This window comes from Lepisosteus oculatus, chromosome 8 (genome assembly GCF_040954835.1).
Source record: "Lepisosteus oculatus isolate fLepOcu1 chromosome 8, fLepOcu1.hap2, whole genome shotgun sequence".
Lineage (NCBI taxonomy): Eukaryota > Metazoa > Chordata > Actinopteri > Semionotiformes > Lepisosteidae > Lepisosteus > Lepisosteus oculatus.
The window spans coordinates 21,663,835-21,684,521 of record NC_090703.1 but is presented as its reverse complement, the minus strand read 5'-3'; the positions used below and the strand labels follow the sequence as shown (position 1 = coordinate 21,684,521).

Here is a 20,687-nt window from a genome sequence, read left to right as displayed (position 1 = left end):
ACAGAATAGATGTAATATACTGTGCCCCTGAGGATATTGGGAAGGTTAAGAAAAGGGCATTAGGCCTAGAGCTTCCTCTGTCCAGCTAACCTTTCTCACACCAATTTGAAGAAATGCCCAGGGAAATTGTTGCCTATGTACATATATATTTTCATCCACAGAAACCATTCTGAATCAGCATTTTGCTAAAGACTGAAGCTCATTGGTGAAATGGCCAGTGCAACTTAGATCCACAACAGGACAGGGGTTACAGCCATCTGCCTGGTGAGTCTTTAATGCCCCATAGAGGGCTTGCATTTCATTTTGGAGCTTTTCCTATTTTCTCGCCATGAAAATTGGATTCTATTTTGGCATAAAATTCCTCTGCTTCTCTCAGCACTGTGGTCTTGGAACTCCCCCTCTGAATTCTGGCCTGGCTTCTTTATTTTTTTTTTTGGGGGGGGTGCTAACAAAGGAATTTGAAAGGTCTATTTGATATTTGGTTTTAACATCACCTCTAAAATATATCATGTGTTTTACTGAATTTTTATGTCGTTAGTCCCTTGCCAATAAAAGCATTTCGTTCTGAATTCTCAGGGTACAGATTCAAACCTGCTCTTTAAGATTGCCTAAGGCATTTTAACTGGATTTTACACACAAAAAGCCTTAACGCTTTGTCTCCTGGAAGTTCTGTGCATACAAGGCTATAATTTCCCAGCATCAAATGATATCTTTTGGTTCTTTACAGATAATTCAGGACACAGTACTACTCAAGTAGTACTCAAAGTAGCAGGGGGTATTTAACGGGCATGAGATTTTAAATTTAACAAACAACTGAACCACTGTCCGGGTTGCAGAGCTCAGCAAAAAAAAACTGCTTCTTTAAAAAAAGAGTGTTTTTACTTGTGTGTGTGAGGGGGGAGGGGAAGAGTTAATCCTGCAGCCTAAAGTGCATTTTCTGTAATGACTGTCTTTCTCAGTGCTGTCACTCCTCACTTTTTATCACCTTTTAAACTTGAAAAAACAACAATCCAGGGAGCACCTTTCTGTGAGTGGCACGCAACCAGTGCTGAAAAGGTTAACATCAGCAACACTTTTTTTTTTCCACTCTCTCATTATTCTCTGGTTTATTTTCTTTTTTTTTTCTTTGATTCTTCTTTCTTCCCTTTTGGAAATGCTAACAACCCTGGACAATTTTCCCCCTAAAGAAGAATGAATGAGAAAAAAGGAGGGAATCTGATCCGCTGTGCTGCGCCTGTAGCTTGCTGTTATGAAGGCTTCTCTGGAGGTTGGAGGGGGGAGAGCGTTGCTTTACAAGAGCCCTGAGAACAAAGAGGCCTTTGTGAAGGGAGTACTGAGAGAGTGATATAAATCCAGAGCTTAGGGAGTGTTTAACAGTGTATACAGACTGCATTCCTTCAATGTGATTACTAGCCGGTTTTAATTTATACCACTGCTGCACAAGGAAACAGACTTAACTCTTCCCTCACCTTTTGCAAATTCTGAGGAAAGCCAGGCAAGTTAAAAATCAAAGCTGTACAGGAAAGTGAAGAGAGAACCACAGTTGCCAGACCATTGTAAGTGACTAAGGAAAAATGATACACTAAAAGTCAAGTTTAAGTTGGCCATTCCAGAGATCCTTTCATCCACTCTTGGCTAAATTTGACTAGATGTGAGCTCTCAACAGTTCAGAAGCTCAGGAAAAAGAACCCAGCCTTCAGAGGTCACAATTTATGGCTTCCTCTGATTCACGAAAGGTGCAATATTAAAAGAGATAATCTTTTGAATTCTACTAGCAGATGTAAAACTGTTCTGGCTGCTGATGTTTTACTTCTTTTCAGTCATATCTCTTCTAATCTTCTGTTTCTGTGCAGATATTTATTTTCTAAAGACAATGGTCGCCACGTTGATACTAAGATTCTAGACTCTGGAATTATTAGTGGTGGTGTTTCCCTTTCTCTTTCCTCCCACAATGCTGAAATGTTTTTTATCCACATGCTTTTTAGAACAATAAAATGGACAAAACAGCTGCTTCATTACTTAATTAAGATGACAAAAGTCAATGCATTGTAAGCAAGCAAGATTTCCATTACTGTATAGAATTACGTAGTGTACAATATACATGTACAATATACAAGTTACTACTAACTCTCACAGAAGCTACACACCTCCTACTAAAAGGCACCTAGAATACCAGAATTGAAAGGGCATCAGATACAGCTAACAAAACTTGTTGCAGATATGGATCACTAAGGTTAAAGGCAAGGTATGCAGTGTGTGATATTCCCTTGTGTGTACGTGCTCTTTGGCCAGTAAGAACCCTCTCAGCTCAGTTTCCTGCTGATACAGTAGAGCCGAAGGCTAAAGCAACTTAGAACAATGGTGGCAGACTGTGACAAACAAACAACATTACATGCATGCTAATCTAGTTAGGCCTAAATTGTATGTGAACTAATCCTTTCCTATTACCTTTAATTCTCTAGAAAGCAGCTTCTAATGAGACCTTTGAGACCCATCTACGTCAGTTGTCATGGTTTGTACTGGGCAGACAACACTGGGAAGATGACCTCTTTCCGAAACATTATAACACTCTTTCAGAGCAAGCTTCTAAATGCCTTGGAAGCCTTTCAAAATTTCATTTAAAAAACACAATTTGAATTTCAGTCTCCTGACTTGACCTGAGTCATCAAAACAGAGACATAAAAGTCCTTTCCAAATCAGATGGACCGAAGCAACCTCTTACAGCGCGTCAATTATTCCATCAACATGAAATTACTTGCCGGACATAATCAAGCAGCTTATTATCTGGACGAAACAACAACTTTGACCTGGAATCAATGGGAGCAGTGTTCAAATTCTTTTATTTCCTTAGACACTACAAATTAATTTTGGCCAGATTTCTTTTGAGTCCTCTTGTCATGTAGGCCAAGAACTGACACGCCTGGCCTGACCTGCTGAAACATCTCCTACGTGCAAAGAGACAGGACACAGATGAGGAGACCTTGGAAAATGGCACAAGTATTTAAAAACAAACATAACTGACAGTGAACAACTTTCAAAACAGGCTTGACTGATGGTTCTTAATTCTTCCATAAATAACAGGAGATTCCTCCCTCTGACAACCGTGCCTCCCTGGTGCAGATATTAATAAACCTCAGGGAAATCAACTACAGACTTCAATGCCCTGATAGAGGCTTCATCACACTTTATTTTATTAACACAAACTAAAAGTGATTCAAATGTTTGATCAATCTACATTTGCTAATGAAATGTTTCTAAAGCATAAATATTGCTAGAATTTTGTCAGTAATGACAGGATGTAAATGGGGGCAGATCTGTAGACATGTTCCCCGGTCTGGGATCAAGTCTGAGGGGGTAATGCACTGTATTCTTCACCATGGCTGCTGCCACTGTCCAGGATATCAGCAGACTGCTTGCGCCTGACAGTGGGCGGATGGGAGAGCCAGGGGATGGAGGAAATGTCCAGGCTGCTTGTGGTTTTGGCACTTAGGGGGGGCTCTTTGCTTTAGATTAGGAAGAAGAGGCGGTATTAAAAAAATCTCTCCGGGGATCACAGGAAAGCTGTTTTTACTTCTGCCTTTTAAGCAGGTTAGATCAGTGGGAGTGAGGGGTGGGTGGCCAGGAGCTGAACTGTAATAATAGAAACCCCATTTACAGTTGCCTTATTGTGTGACAGTCTATGCTGTGGTCACAGTGTGCCCTGAATTAGTGTTTTTCCACTGTGGAAGATAAATGAGTCAGAGGTATAAGCAGGTTATGAAGTGAAGTTAGAAGTTTTGAGCAGCTCAGGCATGCAGTAAAGGAAGTATAACCACCAGTTTAGCTCTCATGGAGGGTAAGATGGACATCCTGTAAGATGTACAGTGAGTGTGTCACCGGGTGACCCTTGGGTCTCCGAGATTCGGAGTTGCTGGCTTTTTATAAAGTGCAAATAAACCTTGAAATCCATTTCTGTTGGATTGCCTGACACCGTGCTACATCAGAGATGACAGGGTAGTGGATCAAAGCTGTTGGTGACATAAGACTTAATGGTTGCATCGTCCACAGTGTTATGAGAAAGTGGTCTCTTGGAACTTGGAACTTTGACCACAGAGACAACAAAGGATACAAAAAGAATAAATGTCAAGCACAAAATGCAACAAACTCAAACACATCTGTATCTGACAACTCAGCTTTTATGCAGGTATTGATATTGACAGCCATTCATGCAGAAGGCAGCTATTCACACAAGCCATCATAAAATCGCAAAAAAAAATGAGACAATCACACTTGTTTTAGTGGGGATTATTGCAGTTTGGCAGGCCTCTGAATTGCTCAAGTACATTTGGGAGAAAAAGTGCATGTGGCCTGTGGGCTGCTCAAAGTGGTCATCCTGTACAGCAGGTCAAAAGGGAACATGGAGACTTGTATACTTATATACAGATATACATTTTGTCTGCAGCACCAACCAACAGGCATCTTTTTACCTCTGTGTGCTGTAAAAACACAATGATGTATCTGCCAGAGCAATAGCAGAGAGTTCAGTCAGATCCTCTGATCTGTAGGGAAAGAGTTAAAGGTCCCCGTGTGTGTGTCTCTCTCTGCCTCGGTTTCCACAAATCATGGCCCCCTCCCCAATGAACCCCCCCCCCAATCCTCTTCTGTTCTTTAACTTTCCACACAAAAGAGGCTAAAATGGTTTATTGTCGAGCCCTGTCTTTCAGAGCCACCTCTGGGCTCTTTGCCATTCAGGGTTGTGAAGATGAAGGGAAAAAAATGAGGGAAAAAAAACCCTGAAAATCTTTTCAGCAAAAACAACACAAAATCCAACAAAAAAAATTCAACAGGAGGAATACGTGCCAATTTCCCGACTAAGAGCTTCTGGGAATTAATGAATCCCTTTTCTTCTTTCTCTACTTTTCATTCCTTTGGGTTTTTTTCTCCCTAACAACTTCACTCTCAAAATACTCTTCTCTCGACAGCTTTGAGATGCTCCTCCTGCAAGAAAATAATTCTTACTGAAAAAGAAATGCAAAAAGCTACACTTTATTAGAGAATACAGTTCTACTCTACAGCTGAGAGAGAGACAAAAACGATGGGCGCATTTTCTCCAAATTACAGGAGGAATATCCTCTATTTAATATGAGGCCAACCCATTTCCCTACCTTTAGTCCTAAACAAGGGACCACACACTTGTATCTTAACTCAGGCTCAATTGTCAACTAACCACAAATTCTAATCCTGAGGCCAGAGTCTCTTCTGTTCTCCTGCAGTCCACATGTTCTGAGCACTAGGATTCTGGTACATCCTAAACTGACCTCGTAACCCCCAGGCCTCCTGCTCTGCCATTCTGAATCCCTCTACCATAACGATCAAGTCTTACCCTGCCTCCCACATTCTCAGATGTAATGCTGTAAGTGCTCTTCAATCAATAAGTAACACCTCCTTCCCCCAGATTCTCGCCTACAGGCCTTAAATGTTGCCTTGTCATTTACCCTCTTGGCAGCCCTGTCTGGTACCCTAGTACCTCTGGCACTCAAGATACTCAGCTACATCTGGCAGTAAAAAGTAAAAGATTGAAAAAAAGGCCAAATGACTGGGCAATGGCAGTGGAGGGAGAGGAGTTTAGTGAAAGTTGGCCTGAATTACCCCCCCCCACACACACACACTTTAGATCAAAGCAGAATTAGCAATTTAAGTCCAAAAGGGCTGCTGTGTTCCCATAGGCTGTCAGTTTCCTGCCCCCTATTGCTCCCTCTTGTGTTCTTTCTAAAGAAAGAGGCAGAGCTGGCACAGCTGAACGGAGCTATTGTCTCTCCTGGCGTCTTCCTATTGTGGTGCACCTTATACACTGGAGCTCATACAGAGAGCTAAAGGATCACAGTAACTGTCTCCTCACCAGTCAGCAGCAACACACATGAACGCACAACCCTATTCAAGTTTCAGAGGCGTTCACAACTAAATTGTGTCACGGATTTGTACAGGGACTTCTTTCATGTGCAGTTCTAAAAGTGCAGTGCTATAAGAAAGAAATGGTTGTCTTTTTTACTTGCTGCCGTTTCGATTTTTGACCATTATGAAAATAAAATATGAATAAATAGGCCACAGAATGCTTCACAGAAGGTCCTAGGAAGCTAATAATATTGCACAAAGGTGTGTGGGGAAAACTATGTCTTAAAAGAAACTGTTCAGTTCAGTTTATTTGTCATGTGCACAACTGCAATGGAATGCTTATTTGCATGTGTGCTCGAATACAAAGACATTAAAGGAATCGCCGAAAACAAACACAGAACAGCAGCAGCATCAAAAACAACAAGTTAAGTAACATACAACTAAGAAAGAAAAAGTCAGACAAAGAGTGTGAGGAAAAAAACATCAGTGTGAGGCAGTGTGATCAATTGTAGCTGCTGATGTGTTTTCTCAAGTGGAGTTCATTGTGAATCAAGGGCACAATCACTTGAATGATATTTGTTTGAGAGGAGTCAAGTCACAAACTTTGTCAGTAAAGTCTGAATTTCTAGTTTCAACATCATGTTCATACTCTTTTGATTTCAGACTAATAAAGCCTAGCAAAGCATGTATTCATTAAACTATAGCCGTTCAAGCTGGGTCGAAAAGTGAAATACAACTTTCAGGTATCACAACTCATAATAAAAATGTTGTAAAAGAAGTGGGAGGCAGCAAGGTGCTACATTGGTTAGCTTTGCTTCCTTCCAGTACTGGGGCCTTGGTTTCACTCCTGGGGTGTTATCTGTGTGGAGTTTGCATGTTCTCTCCCCTGTTCACATGGGTTTCCTCCCACAGTCCAAAGACATAGGGGTAGGTTTTCTGGCTTCTGTATAAAATGCCTGTGGTGCTAGTATGTGCTTGTGTTTGTGTGTGCTCTCTGATGGACTGGTGTTGTCCAGGACGTATCAATCTTTGCATGCAATACTTCCAGGCAGGACAGGCTCTGGCCCACCTTGACATTGAACTGGATAAGTTTAAACCAGGTACCATATCACCCTGCAACTTACACCTGGCAACCCACTGAAGCTAAGCAGGTTTGAGCCTGGTCAGTAACTGGATGGGAGACCTGGGAAAAACTAAGGTTGCTGCTGGAAGAGATATTTGTGGGGCCAGCAAGGGGCATTTACCCTTCAGTGTGTGTGGGTCTTAATGTCCCAGTATGGTGAGATATAAAACGAGGTCCTGACTTTCTGTGGTGATTTAAAATCCCAGGGCTTTTCTCGAAAAGAGTAAGGGTGTAACCCCAGCGTCCTGGCCGAATTCCCCATTGGCCCTTACCAATCATGGCCTCCTTATAACCCCCATCTATGAATTGGCTTCATCACTCTGTTCGCCTCCAACTAAAAGCTGATGTGCGGTGAGCGTTTTGGTGCACTATGGCTGCCGTCGCATCATCCAGGTGGGGGCTGCACATTGGTGGTGGTGGAGGGGTTTGAGTGGAGTGTCCAGACAAGCGCTATATAAGTGTAAGCAATTATTAATGATTATAAGCAATTATAAGTGTGGAAGGGCATTTGACGAGCTCCGTACAGTTAAATCCTTTGGAATTAGCACGTAAACCATGAGTCAGGCGTGACAAGGTGTGAACGCAGCGCTGAGGTATCAGGTATGTGTTGAACACTGATTCCCAGCTGCATGGCAAGAGTCTGCTAATCCAGACACTCAGCTGCTGAGTCTTCACATCCTTTTACGTGCGCCAAGGGGTATAAACATTATTTTTATGCCACAACCCCAGGACTTTAAAAATATATATTCCCTTTACCAGAGTAAATGCTTGTCAAAAAGTTATGTATGTTTCCATATGTCTGCTAAGAAATAGGCATGCGAGTCAGTTTTAAGACTGTGATCCCACACTGAACACAAGAGAAAGCACACACACACATGCCTGTGCATTTGCCAGCTTGGCTTGAGTGATGTAGACAGCTAATATTGAAACAAGACTGTTGTGGGATATCCCATCATGCCTTGGGTCACATCTCTGGAACAACATTCAAAATCCCAAATCCTGAAGGCATTCAGTTATGAATAAATATTTTAATGGAACTTCCAGTAACAAAAAAATATTTATTTTAATAATTAAGAGGTGGTTAACGAACATGTAAGCTTTATAAGAAAAAGTGGTCAACTTTGAGAACTGGCAAGCTTTACTGGGGGTTTCATCAAAAAGAGGCCTGGGAGTATAGCTAAACCAAATCTGAGAAACCCACCTCTGGAGTACTACTTATGTAAAAAAGTGATGTAGCTCCCTTTTGACCACCACAGAGTAAAAATTCTTGGGAGAACACAAAAGGAGCCCTAATTCATTCACTTGTACAAGAGAAAATCATTTCTCAATACTGTGGGACAACACCACAAAGGTGGCTAAGCACAGCCCAGTGAAAAGAACAAGAAGGCCTCACTTTCCATTTTACAATAACACCAGGGGTTATGGAAGCAGTGTTGAAAAATAAGGCATTCACAGATTTTGGGCAGTGCTCATTTTAATCTACCAGGGATCTGTACGATGCAGCACAGCTCCACTCACGTTGCACGACAAAAGTACTTGCCGCATGTGAGAGGAATGTGGGTGGATGACTCTGCGGGTTGGTGGAAAATATGTTTAATTTCTCAGGTCCTTGTCTCTGAATGGCAACAACTACCTACATCACCCGCCCAGAGGAGAGACAATCGTGTTTCATCACACGCACAGGGGGGCAGGTGCAGACCTGGGCAAAGCCAGGACGCAGAACTGCTCGTGAAGTGAGGGTGCTGAGGACTAGTCTGTGTGCTGGGGCCAGAGTGCAGGAGAGGGAGGAGGCAGTGTTTTAGAAACAATGACACTGCTTGAGAATTTCCAGCTCTGCACCAAACTACCAACGCTTAAGAACCCTGAATTAAAGGACTGGATATTTAATAGTGGGCGGCACTATGACCCAGTGGTTAGCATTACTGCCTTGCAGTGCTGGGGCCCTGGGTTCAATTCCTGGGGTACTATCCCTGTGGAGTTTGCATGTTCTCCCTGTTTCTCGTGTGGGTTTCCTCAAGGCCCTCCACTTTCCTCCCATAGTCCAAGATAGGTCAATTATGATACACTGGCATCCTGTCTAAGGTATATCTCACCTTTCACCCACTACTTCACAGGATAGACTCCAGCTTACCATGTTCCTGAATTAGAAAACCAGTTATTGAAAGTGATGTGATGTGTCATGAAATATCCACAGAGGTATTAGCCGCTGAGAACACTCACATCTGGAGATTTTATCTTTGCGAGTCACACCTGGAAAAGATGGTGCACTAAATAAACATCACCACCAGCTGATCACATTTTCCTCTTTTTCATTTCCTGTATCCTCGTCTTGTATTTCTGTGAGCAGGAACATACAGGGGGTTTTCGCCACACTACTCAGAAATCAGCCCTTGGCTACTTGCACAATCCAAAGGAGGTTGCCAGGTATCAAATAAATACATGCAGCATTCCAACTGAAAGAATATATCAACAAGTTTAAAAGTAAATGTGTTACATTTTTATGAATCAACTCAAAGACACAATTCACTATTTTGATATGAAAAAAGGGCAAAAGCTTTGTACCACAACTAGTTTTACATTCACCCCCTGTCAGTGATGATCTGTTTGGTTGAGTTACAAATGATGTGTACACCTTTTAAAAGTAAATATTTTAATGAAGGCTTGAATGCTCAAACTAAATACTTTTGCTGGGCAAAAGAAGCTAAATGTTAGCAAAACCCGCAAGAAAACTTCAAAACTATAATATGCTGATTGCATATGATTGCATAAGTATTCACCCCCTTTGCTATGGCAAACCTAAATTAGTTCAGGTGCACAAGATTACTTGGGTCAAACACAATTTCTGGAATGACCTCTGTGTGTAATAATAATGGTTCATATGATTTAACTTAAAAATATTTAAAACACGTATATATCATATATTATATTATAATTCAACGAAATGGGACCTTTTAGGAAGGGGGTGAATACTTTTGCACGGCTGTGCATGACCTTGATTGCACTGCATGTGTGTCACAGAAATGACTGTGTGAAGAAATTATGTGGTTGTCTGAGGTGCAAGTGAAGTGGAACTCTCTTTGGGCTGCATTCACGGAACATTTACCACCACAGTGTGTTCATACCTGTTCTTTTCTCCATAAGAAGCACATTTTAAATGAGCCACAGTAAGTGAGGTATTACTTTTTCAAAGAAGTGTGACAAGCATAGCGCGAGAGCCAATATGGCTTGATGAATACATGATATCAACAGGGTTAAGGGACGACTGCACATCTCAGTTTTCAAACACCACTGAAAGTATTCATAAAAGGACTAGACCAAAATGCCATGTGCTTAAACACAAATGAAAAAACACTTCACTGCTTTAACATTTAAAAATAGCAGCAACTAGCCTCATGATAGTCTTCTTCCTTTTTTTTCTTTCCACAGAAACTCACAGTACCCACAAGAGGTTTCAAAGTAAATAAGGGTCTTTTCCCGTCTTTGTCACTGATTTGTTGCTTTCATCTTTGGCACCTCAATGGCAATTCATCTAGACATTAACGGTTCTGGTGATATCAATTTTTGTCCATGTGTCAGTTGCAGTCACATCCTTGCTCTTCTGATGTGCAAACAGAATAATGATCTCATGATAGTGTTGTAAAACTGGTGTTTGCCTCCTATAACATTGATTTGACTTTGTACTGCTATTTGGCCCACGGTATGTAGAAGACGGTGTAAAGATTTAGCTAGGCAGCAGTGCAGAGCTGTGGTTAGGGCTCTGTACTCCTAGCCGGAAGGTTGTGGGTCCAAATGCTTGGTGGTGCACTGCTGCCTTACAGTGTAGCCTTGAGTACGGTACTTCAGTTAGCTTGCTTGGGACAATAAAATCCTGCTGTCTCACTATAAATATAAATATTTTCACTATAAAGTTCAGTGTCTGTGTTACCACACCTGGTAGTTTGTCCAAAATGGACAGACCCAGGCCTCTGCTTCAGACAAATGACAGCATGTACTCATATTTCCTTTGGAGGCCTTAGTTCAACTTGTGCTTCAGGCTCAGGATGTACCTGAGATACGGATATTTATAAACTCGAGCCCCTGATTTAATGAGTTCAGTTTCATGACTTCAAAGTCTTGGCCTCATCTGAACAGGAAACCCAGCACAGAGGTGTACAGATCTGAGTAGGTTTGCTTTTTTTAACAGCTGAAAACAACTCCACTTAGGCTGAAGAAAAAAGCAAGTTTTAACCCTTCATTTATTAGCTCCAGCTCCAGTCTTGTGCCACACAGGGACTGGGGCTGAGGAGCTACAGAAAGGCTATGACTGCTTTGATCCTGACCTGGTTTTAACTCCATAATCTCTGGTGAGCACCTCCCCCCTGAAAATGAACACACACACTCCCCCTCTGTTATTTCAGACAACAGGACTTGCATGGCTCAAATTGAAATTGATGACTGGACACTTTAGAAAACCACAGCAGTGCACAGAAATCATTATATGGCTCAGAAACCCAAGCTGTATTAAAACTTGTGAGGAGTACCACCCCCTGTTGCTGTGAAGCTGGGAGAAAAGCAAACCTTTATTAGGTAGCCACACACTAGCTACAATGTTCTATAGCACAACACAAATTGACAGCGTTCTTCTACCTTCTAAAATCCTAAAATCTGTTTTTTTAAGTCATTATACACATAGTTCAAAATCACCTTTGCAATGCCAAAGTTACTGTAAATAACTTGATAATAAAGATCTCAGAAGGTTTTAAATTGTAATGAACTCCATCTGTAGTTCCTGTCCAGGATTCCCAAAGAAAATATCTTTATCTCAGACAGAGGAGTACTAATGACAGTGTTAGCATCTGTTACATTAAATGTGGAAGGCTTGCATCCTTCATTTTGACTACATACAGTGAAAAAGATGTAAGTGACTATACATTAAAGGCTACAGTTTTTGAGCTTGACTAGAACAGACAAGACAGGAGAATCAATCTTTCTGTTGTGGGTACTCTCAGAAAAGCTCTAGAAAACCCCCTAAATAAAAGGAACAGAATCCAATTTAAAATGCAAGGGTAACTGTTTTGTTTAGTGCCTGCATTCACGTATGACGTTTGTTCAGCATTTGGAGAAACCAGTGAACTTTCCGGGTTTCAACAGCAGAATTACAGAAGGTAACAGTTTGACAAAACATTTTCATATACAGTAATGAAGGATTCAGGCGGTAAATTTGTTTTTTAAATTGTACTTAAATAATATTGAAAAAGTTCTTCAGGGAGACACATGGAAGAGAAAATCTGGTCATGGAATATCAATGACCTAGCAAGTCAAAACAACATTCATAGTCCACACATACTGTATGATAGCAGAATCGAATTTTAAGAAATAATAATAATAATGTAAAAAAGTTTAAACAGAAGAAAAGAGTTATAAAATAATTACAAAATAAACACATATAAGAAACACAAATGGTTAGAAGCAGCAGAAGATACATTGATCACACTAATTAAATAGAAAAGAAAGGTTTTAAGTCTAGATTTAAATGCACCCAGTGTAGGCGACACTCTGATATCCACAGGGATAGAATTCCAGAGCTTTAGAATGCAGCAAGACACAGCCCTGCCACCCATACAATGTAAACAAGCTTAGGGGACATACAGAAGACCAGAGTCAGAAGAACAAAGGTGCCAAGCCATGTAGAGACTTATAGGTGGGCATGAGGAGTTTGTATTTGACTCAAAACCTGATAGGAAGACAGTGCCGGGACTCCAAGAGAGAATTCTGAACATTTCAGTGTGGATTTATATACGTCGGGGAGTGGCAGTAACAAGTTCTACAAATTGTGTTGTGATAAATGTGCACAGGACATACAGTTGTAGCTTGGTGCTATTTCCGAGAAGGAAGAATTATGGTTTTACAATATTCTTGCACGTGAGGGTCAGAGGTCAAGTCAGCATTAAATATCATCCCTAAATTCTTTATTTAAACTTTTGATTGAAATATAAGCACATATATATTTGTACTTATACACAGCGCTATCCACAAATAGGGTTACTGGGTAACTGCACTGGCTTTACTTAGGTGATGGGTGATGTTGGGTAGTATGACCTTAGTCCTGTCAAAATTGAAGTGAAAGAAATTTTGAGTTACCCAGGTTTTTTGTATGAGAGATGCAATTAGAGATTGCAGAAACAGCTACTTCAGAGGAAGCTTAGAATGGACATAGATTTGAGTATCATCAGTATAGAAATGATCATTCAGACCATTTGATCTTGTAAATACATGTAAATGTTGAATAACAGGGGTCCAGTATTCAGCCTTGGGGAACACCAGATTTAAGAAATCCAACTTAAGAACTAAAATCCCCAAAACAGACAAGGTGTCGGTGATCAGTAAGATTGAACCATTTGAGAGCGATGTCAAAAACTACAGTACAACCACAGTCTCTGGGAGAGTAAGATGTCATGATTAAAAATGTCAAAAGCAGCTCTGTGGTCTAGAAGAATTTGGATGGATAGGGAACAAGAAGCAGCAGCCATAAAAAGTTAGTAACTTTAACAAGGGCAGTTTCTGTGCCGTGAAGCTGTCTGAAATCAGATTGTAAGGGTCTGAAGAGGTTATTTGCAATGTGTTGATTGTTAATTTGTATCAGTAATAATTAAAGTAATCACTATAGTGTCTTAGCCCTACCAGGTTTTATTGAGCAGACTTGATTTCACAATATAAATTTCTTGCTAATTGCTCCAGGGTAAAATATTATACTGTCACCTAACCTTGCTGGGGGGATAATGCTTGATATCACTGAGTTCAATGACAGTGTTATCTGGATCGAAACCATCTCAGATAGATAAATCTGACCTCAAGAGGTTACTGAACATCATTACACTGCTACCCTGAAATGTCTTGCACATTGGATTATTTGTGCAGGGAAACAGATCACAGTGTTATTGACATTTCTATTCAAAGGCCTTGAACTAACTCAAACCAGGTGCTAAAAAGCGAGCATACCGGTAAAGGCACAGTAGCTGTGACACTGGGAGCTGCAGCTACTTGGTGCAAAGTAAATATTTATGTATACCAGACTTTAGTTTACCTATGGCAATTAGGGTGCCAAGAATCCTGAGAAAGCTACAGCATAGAACAATTTGTAAAACTCCATGGGATAAAATATCTCCCTATTCTTTCTTAAAGAATTGGAGGACACATATACATCTTACTTGATGTTCAACTAAAAGATTAAAATACCCAGGATTCCTTGGCTTTGACATGCTCCGTGAGGTTGCTAGGCAACATTAATGAAAAGCAGAACTGTGCCACAAAAAGAGGTTCAGAACTAGCAGCAAACTTGTTTTTGCAATATATGATTAAATAAATGAACATTTTCAGAATAAATTTCTTCTGTGAGTGGATTTAAATATTGCAGGTCTGTTTGAATTTCTAAAAAAAACAACTTCAAGTGTATGCTTTTACCATACATGGCCTTGACCTTAATATCAGGCAAATGCAGTCACTGTGTAAACAAGCAGGCCTCGTGCTGCTCCTGGGTCACAAGCACAGACATCCGAGGATTTCAAAACATATAAAACAGCAATAGAAATGTGGAAAGTGAAAATAAATAAAGTTTAATCTTACCTTTTGGAATATAAAAAAGGCATAACTATTCCAGAAAAAACATTAGCAAGGGACCGCCCAATAATACTGGTTTTCTTCCATGAGCCAAGTTTATTATTCCAGAAAATGACACCTGAGTGAGGTTCTGTGGTACAGTATGTTGCTCCACATCCACATTAAACAATTCAATTTTGGCTCTAGTACAGCAATGTATATCCAACATAACAGTTTTATTCAAATGCAGGAGAGAAACAGGCACTGGAATAAAATCTATAATTTATGGATCTTGATAAGTAACAATATGATATGATAACCACAAACACTTCTTCTTGTCTCTTGACAGAAAGCTGGCTAGTGCTTGAATTTACTGTGGTATACAGTACAATGCTTAAGGCAAGCTACAGTGCATTGAAGCACAATGTGCAGAGGCATAGAAAGGTTTAAGATAAAAGACAGTCCAAACAGAGAAGCATGGGAGAAGCATAGGAAAATAAGAATACAACTGACAGATAACTGCTTTACACCTGACATGCGTAAGCATTAAATTCAAATTGTTTTTTTAGAGTGACCAGTTATTTCTTCTAATCCATCGCTTTTGATTTGCAATAGGCAATTAATATCTAATACCATACTTAAAAACTACAGTACAACCATATCATGTCATCTTAGGGAAGACACATTTTTCAGGGACACAGTCCTCAGTTAACAGCAACACTCAGGCCCCCCAGCCAGTGACAGTGTCAGTGGGTCACTGGATTTGAGATTGAGCTTAACTGTCCACCTTCACCCCACCCAACATAAGAAGGAAAACAGGAGTGATTATAAATGAGAGGAAGCTGTTCAAACCATCTAGTTCATTTGGTTGCTAATTGATCCAAAGCAATTTCCTGCAAGAAGACAGTGTTCCATCTTCAACAACATGGCTGGGGAACATGTTCCACACTCCTTTAGGTAAGGAGGTGTCTCCTGTTTCTAGTTTTAAATACACCTCCACATACTTTCCACATGTGTCCTCACAGATGCTCTAGAAAAGTGGTTCTCAAACTTTTTCAGTGACGGAACCCTTTTTCTGTTGAAGCGAATATCATGGATCCCCAGGAACCTTTTTTCTTACTTTTCAGGATTAGCTATGGCGGTGTGCTGCAAAAAGCGTTCTAGTACTGCTATTCAGAAGCAATTTAGCCAATTATAAAGGAAGAATACTATTGATTGCTTTTGTTTTAATTGTAAGCATTATGCCGCAGTATAGTGGTGGGAACATTATACTGTACTGGGCGCCATCTTTCGGATGAGAAGTTAAACTGAGATCCTGACTCTCAGTGGTCAATAAAGATTCCTGGGCATTTTCTCAATAAGAGTAGGAAGTTTCCGGTGTCATGGCCAAATTTCCCCCCTCAGCCCTTACTGTGGCCTTCAAATTGTCCCCATGTATGATTGGGGGTACCCTGCCTTGCATTTGTTGCTTGCCGGGTACCCTCACCAGGAAAAGCAGGCGTGAAAATGGATGGATTAATCACATGATAGCTTGTCTACGATTAGCACCTCTACAGTTCAATAAAGCTTAATCAGTGAAATACTCATTGAGAATAAAATAATCAAAGTTGTAACAACCAGTTTGACCAAGTTAGAAAAAAACAGTAGGGTTCCCTTCTGGTTTGAAAACTTTTAAATTTTGTACCTTGTTAACAGAAAAAAACGAATAAATTTATAGAACCAGACGACACTTTCTGTGGTCTAACCGGGAGAAAATAGGAAAAGCTGGTAGCAAACTGACTAAGTAAAACAGAATGAGACGACAATACATGAGGTTTTTTAAAAAGAGTACTGATAATTTTTAATCAACATTTTACAGTACTTCAAACCAGCAGAAACAGAACAATCTCAGTGTGATGAGTGAGTTTGCCTCTTACTTCTACATTTTTTTTATATTTGGAGTTATGATTGTTTGACTCTGCACCCAATCTGTTACGATACTTCGTTTTTGTGGACATGTACGACGAAAATCCGGTTTCACACAGATAGGCGATCACAAACGGGAGGAGAACAGAAAGAGCTTTCTCTGATAATACTGGATATTCGTTTTTGGTGCTGCACCAAAACTCTGCCAAATGCACTTCATTAAAAGCTGTTTATAAGGAAGAGTCTGCAATCAGGTCAATGAACTTCTCATATTCTTGTGACAAAGTTTTTTATCGTTTTTCACATTTTTTTGTTTTCTTTTTTTCTCTCGTGGTTGCAGTCATTTCTAGCGATCCTTCTATCTAGTAACATGCTATTTTCTCTCATTGTGAAAGTTTTTTAGATTTGCTGGATGGCGAAACGGCAAACATTTTTATCTTGAAACAAGATAGAAGAGCAGATGGAAGAGGAAATTTCATCCGACACCTTTGAGGTACCTTCTGACTCTAGCAGCGAAAGTACAGACATTCATTCAGAGAGTGAATTTGAAGATGACGTTTCAGAAGATATGCCATATTTATTTACTGATAGAACATTTTTATTTTTCTTGTAGCCTATGTGAGAACTCACGGAACCCCTGCGGACATCCTGCGGAACCCCAAGGGTTCCGCGAAATGCAGTTTGAGAACCACTGCTCTAAAAGATTTTGAAAACTTGTACCAGTTCCCATCATATTCCCCTCCGTTTAAGACTAAAGGGGCTCAGTTCCCTCAGCCCACAGGACACTGATATTCGCTCTTTGTCCTGGAGGAATGCCTTGTCTTCTGCTTTTCATCATACCCTGGGCCTTTAGTACCTTTTCTGAATCAATTGTTCATTTGCAGTATCTATATTACCACTGCTGCCATGTCTTTGGGAACCTCCAGGACCAGAACTGAATGTCAGTAGTACAAGACATTCCTTTAAGCCTGAGAATGTATCTCATTTCTCTTCGCTGGGCTGTTTCCAGAGACACAATATCTTTTCAACGACATGGTGATCAAAATGGTAGACAATATTCAAAAGGCCTTACTAGTGCTTCAATTATACAATTAAAGCTGAATAACAACATCCTCCATGCATTGGGTTTCCAAGTTCAATTTAAATTTATGCATTGGATAGTGTACATCCATTTTTAAGGAGAAAAAAAGGATTTCACCATAAAACACCTCAAAAGACGGAGTAACGTATATCAAGACTACTTCTCTCTTAATACTGACACTTTCACCTTGTGAAATGACCATTGCGGTCCTGCTGGCTACCACAAAGAACAGTAAAGTACCACCAACTTACCACAGAACACTGCAAAAGTACCGTAAATGTAATTGAGGTCCTACAGTATAAATTATATTCAAATTAGAGTGCTAACGTTAAGTTTAAATGCTGTTTTGAGACAGCTACATGTTTATCATGCATGGGTTTCTGATAGAATGATTAATGGATTACTGCTTATGCTTTTGTGCTACTTACTAATTTTTTGTGGTACTTCTTTGTGCTAAATGTGTGGTAAGTAGTACAAGCTTCAGTACAGGACTCAGGAATTAGGAGACAAACTAATTTCCACAACTAGAGTAGAGTACACATACCAGAAGTTGCTTACAATTAAGTTTAGAAGTTGTCTAGAGGTGAAAGGCCAGAGGCCTGTGGGTGAATACAGTAAACCACTGTATCATGGAGTAACATGTTTTATCCCTTAGCACTGCCTATCGCTCTTTAAAGGTGCAGCTGAAAAGTAATATACAGTAATAAAAAACATGCCCTGGCATACTTTGCTGGGTAAATTAATCTTTATACAGATTGTTGCTTTGTGCTTGGATCCTACGTTATGTGGGAGCTGTTGGATTAAAGTTTAATTAATTAATTAATATGGTTACTAAACAATATTAAAATAAGATGGAACAACAATCACAAATTGGAAAAAATTGTCAAGCCCACAAATCATTAATGGATTAAGCAGATACCTACTGAATTAATCCCACAGAGCTGCCATTTTTCCCTACAGCTAAGAAACTGCACCTGATTAAAAGCCAAACAATCACCATTTCATATCAATGGGTCCTATCCCAACATTTTTTATAATAATCATAAAACATTTAGCTCCAGTATGGGATCAAGCAAACACATGGCACAGGATAACAATACTAAAAAATACATGGAGAATTAAGTGTGGGCTCTACAAAACTTTATTGCAATAAAATACGTCAGTTATACCTACTTCCATAAAATGCTTTATTAGGTATGTTGTTTACGTATAAAAGGCAGAGAGTTTCCATATTTGTTTAAAATACTCTAAGTCAATCAAAACTTGAGTTAGTCTCACAGTGGATATACTGTAGAACACTTTGTAGTGAAGCATCATATTAAAAAGTAGAAATACCACAAGGTCAGTGCACGTCAAAAAAACATTCTTTCCCTGCTAGATATACAGCATGCTTCATAAGTGGCTAACTTGTGATAAGAACTAGAATTACAAACAAGAGGAGGTCATTTGGCCCATTTAAGATGGCCTGGTTACTAATGACTAACTGACCAAAGGATTTGTTCATTTCCTTCAAAGAAGTCCATCAGATTAACACAGCTAGGTAACTTCTTCCAGACTCCACAACCCTTTGTGTAAAAGTTATTTCCTTGCACTTGCGTCCCCTGGTTTGTATTTCCCTGTGTATTCTGAAGAAGTCCAGGTTAAGGTTGACTTTGTCAAAGGCTTTTACAGCGTATTTTAAAAGATACCTCAAAATGATAAAATAATAAGATAAGATCACTTTATTAGCCATATACAATTTCTTGCATTAGGAATTTGTCTTTTGGCATACCCCAGCTTGCTCTATGAGACACACAGGCACACAGACAGGGAGAAAGAAGCTTGGGGTCAGAGTGCAGGGTCAGCCATTTATACGGCGCCCCTTGAGCAGTTGGGGTTAAGGGCCTTGCTCAGGGGCCCAATGGAGTAGGATTCCTCTGCTGGCTTCGGGATTTGAAACGGCAACCTTCTAGCCACAGGCACAGATCCTTAGCCACAGAGCCACAGAGCCACCCTTATAGACTATAATATGGAACCCTTGGATCCCATCCTTATCTTACCAATATTTTCTAGTGTCCCAGCTGCATAGGTTTCTCTTCTAAATTTTGACTGAGGGCATTGAATTTAAAATGCATAAGTAAATTTGAAACCTTAACAGTTCTTAATCCTTCATTACATGTGCCTAAAATGTTCCTTAAGTTTTTTACAGCTTCCCCTTCTGAAATGCAGATGTTTAGAATTTTATTGATGCTTGAATAATAAACATGTCTTGGAAGCCCTGTGCAGTATGTTGACTTTGAAATCCTGTGGTAGACCAAGACCAAACTATGCCATGGAGAAAACAAGCTGAAAAGTTTAGGAAAAATGTATAGACCACTGTTAGATAAGATAAGATAAGATAAGGTAAGATAAAATAAAATAAGATTTGTTTTAGAGAGTCCTTTCTTATCTTGCACTTAACTGCATTAAAAAAAGTTTATTCTGTCCAGCAGTTGGGAAAATCACAGATTGAAACATATTTATGACAAACAAATGACAAAACTGACAGCTTATTAAAGCTTTCCGGATTGCTGTACACCCACACACATTAAGATGTATTGTCAGAGATCACAATGTACAGGCCTGCATAATATGACTTGGTAGTATATTCAATGCATCAATATTCTCATGTTCAAAAAATCAAATGTACTGTATCTAGTAATCCTTCTGCAGTATCCATGGTTAAGATCCCGTAAAAGCAACTGATGTGTCTGAGTCCCTGCTTCACTGATGTCACTGACTCCAAACTGCCTTCCAGAACTGGGAGACACAGGAAACAAGCTGAAGATGAGATGAAATGAGAGGATTTATTGCCACGGTCAGGTCACAACTCATCCATCAGCCCTAGCTGTGTGTGGAACTTACCTTTGCTTGTTAAGAACGGTTATTTCTAAAGTGCTCTGCAGTTTAGCCCTAACAACATACATGAACTCACATACGCAGCCAGAAGGTGAGGACTGTCAGACCTCCCCCACCCACACAAACACCGCATGGTATTAATAAAGGCTTTTTCAGAGAGAAGATTTGAGCGATTTATAGCTGACTGCTGAACTGGAATGAACAGCATTGTATCTGTAAAAACACTCCCTCCCTTGCCTTCGTCCTGAGATCTAA

At 40.0% G+C, this 20,687-nt stretch overlaps 1 protein-coding gene across 7 annotated transcripts in view; it reads right to left on the bottom strand.

The window, feature by feature from the left end:
- rad51b (RAD51 paralog B) overlaps positions 1-20,687 on the bottom strand; it is a 194,290-nt gene that overhangs the window by 24,492 nt on the left and 149,111 nt on the right. Inside the window, exon 10 of one of the 7 annotated variants that reach the window (XM_015351260.2) lies at positions 2,887-2,945. The exons of 5 other annotated variants lie outside the window; for them this stretch is intronic. In XM_015351260.2, the coding sequence (XP_015206746.2) occupies positions 2,896-2,945 (50 nt within the window). In that variant the 3' untranslated portion in view covers positions 2,887-2,895. Of the gene's footprint in view, positions 1-2,886; positions 2,946-20,083; positions 20,355-20,687 lie in introns of those variants that run through there. One more of the 7 variants, XM_015351258.2, reaches the window with a different exon arrangement.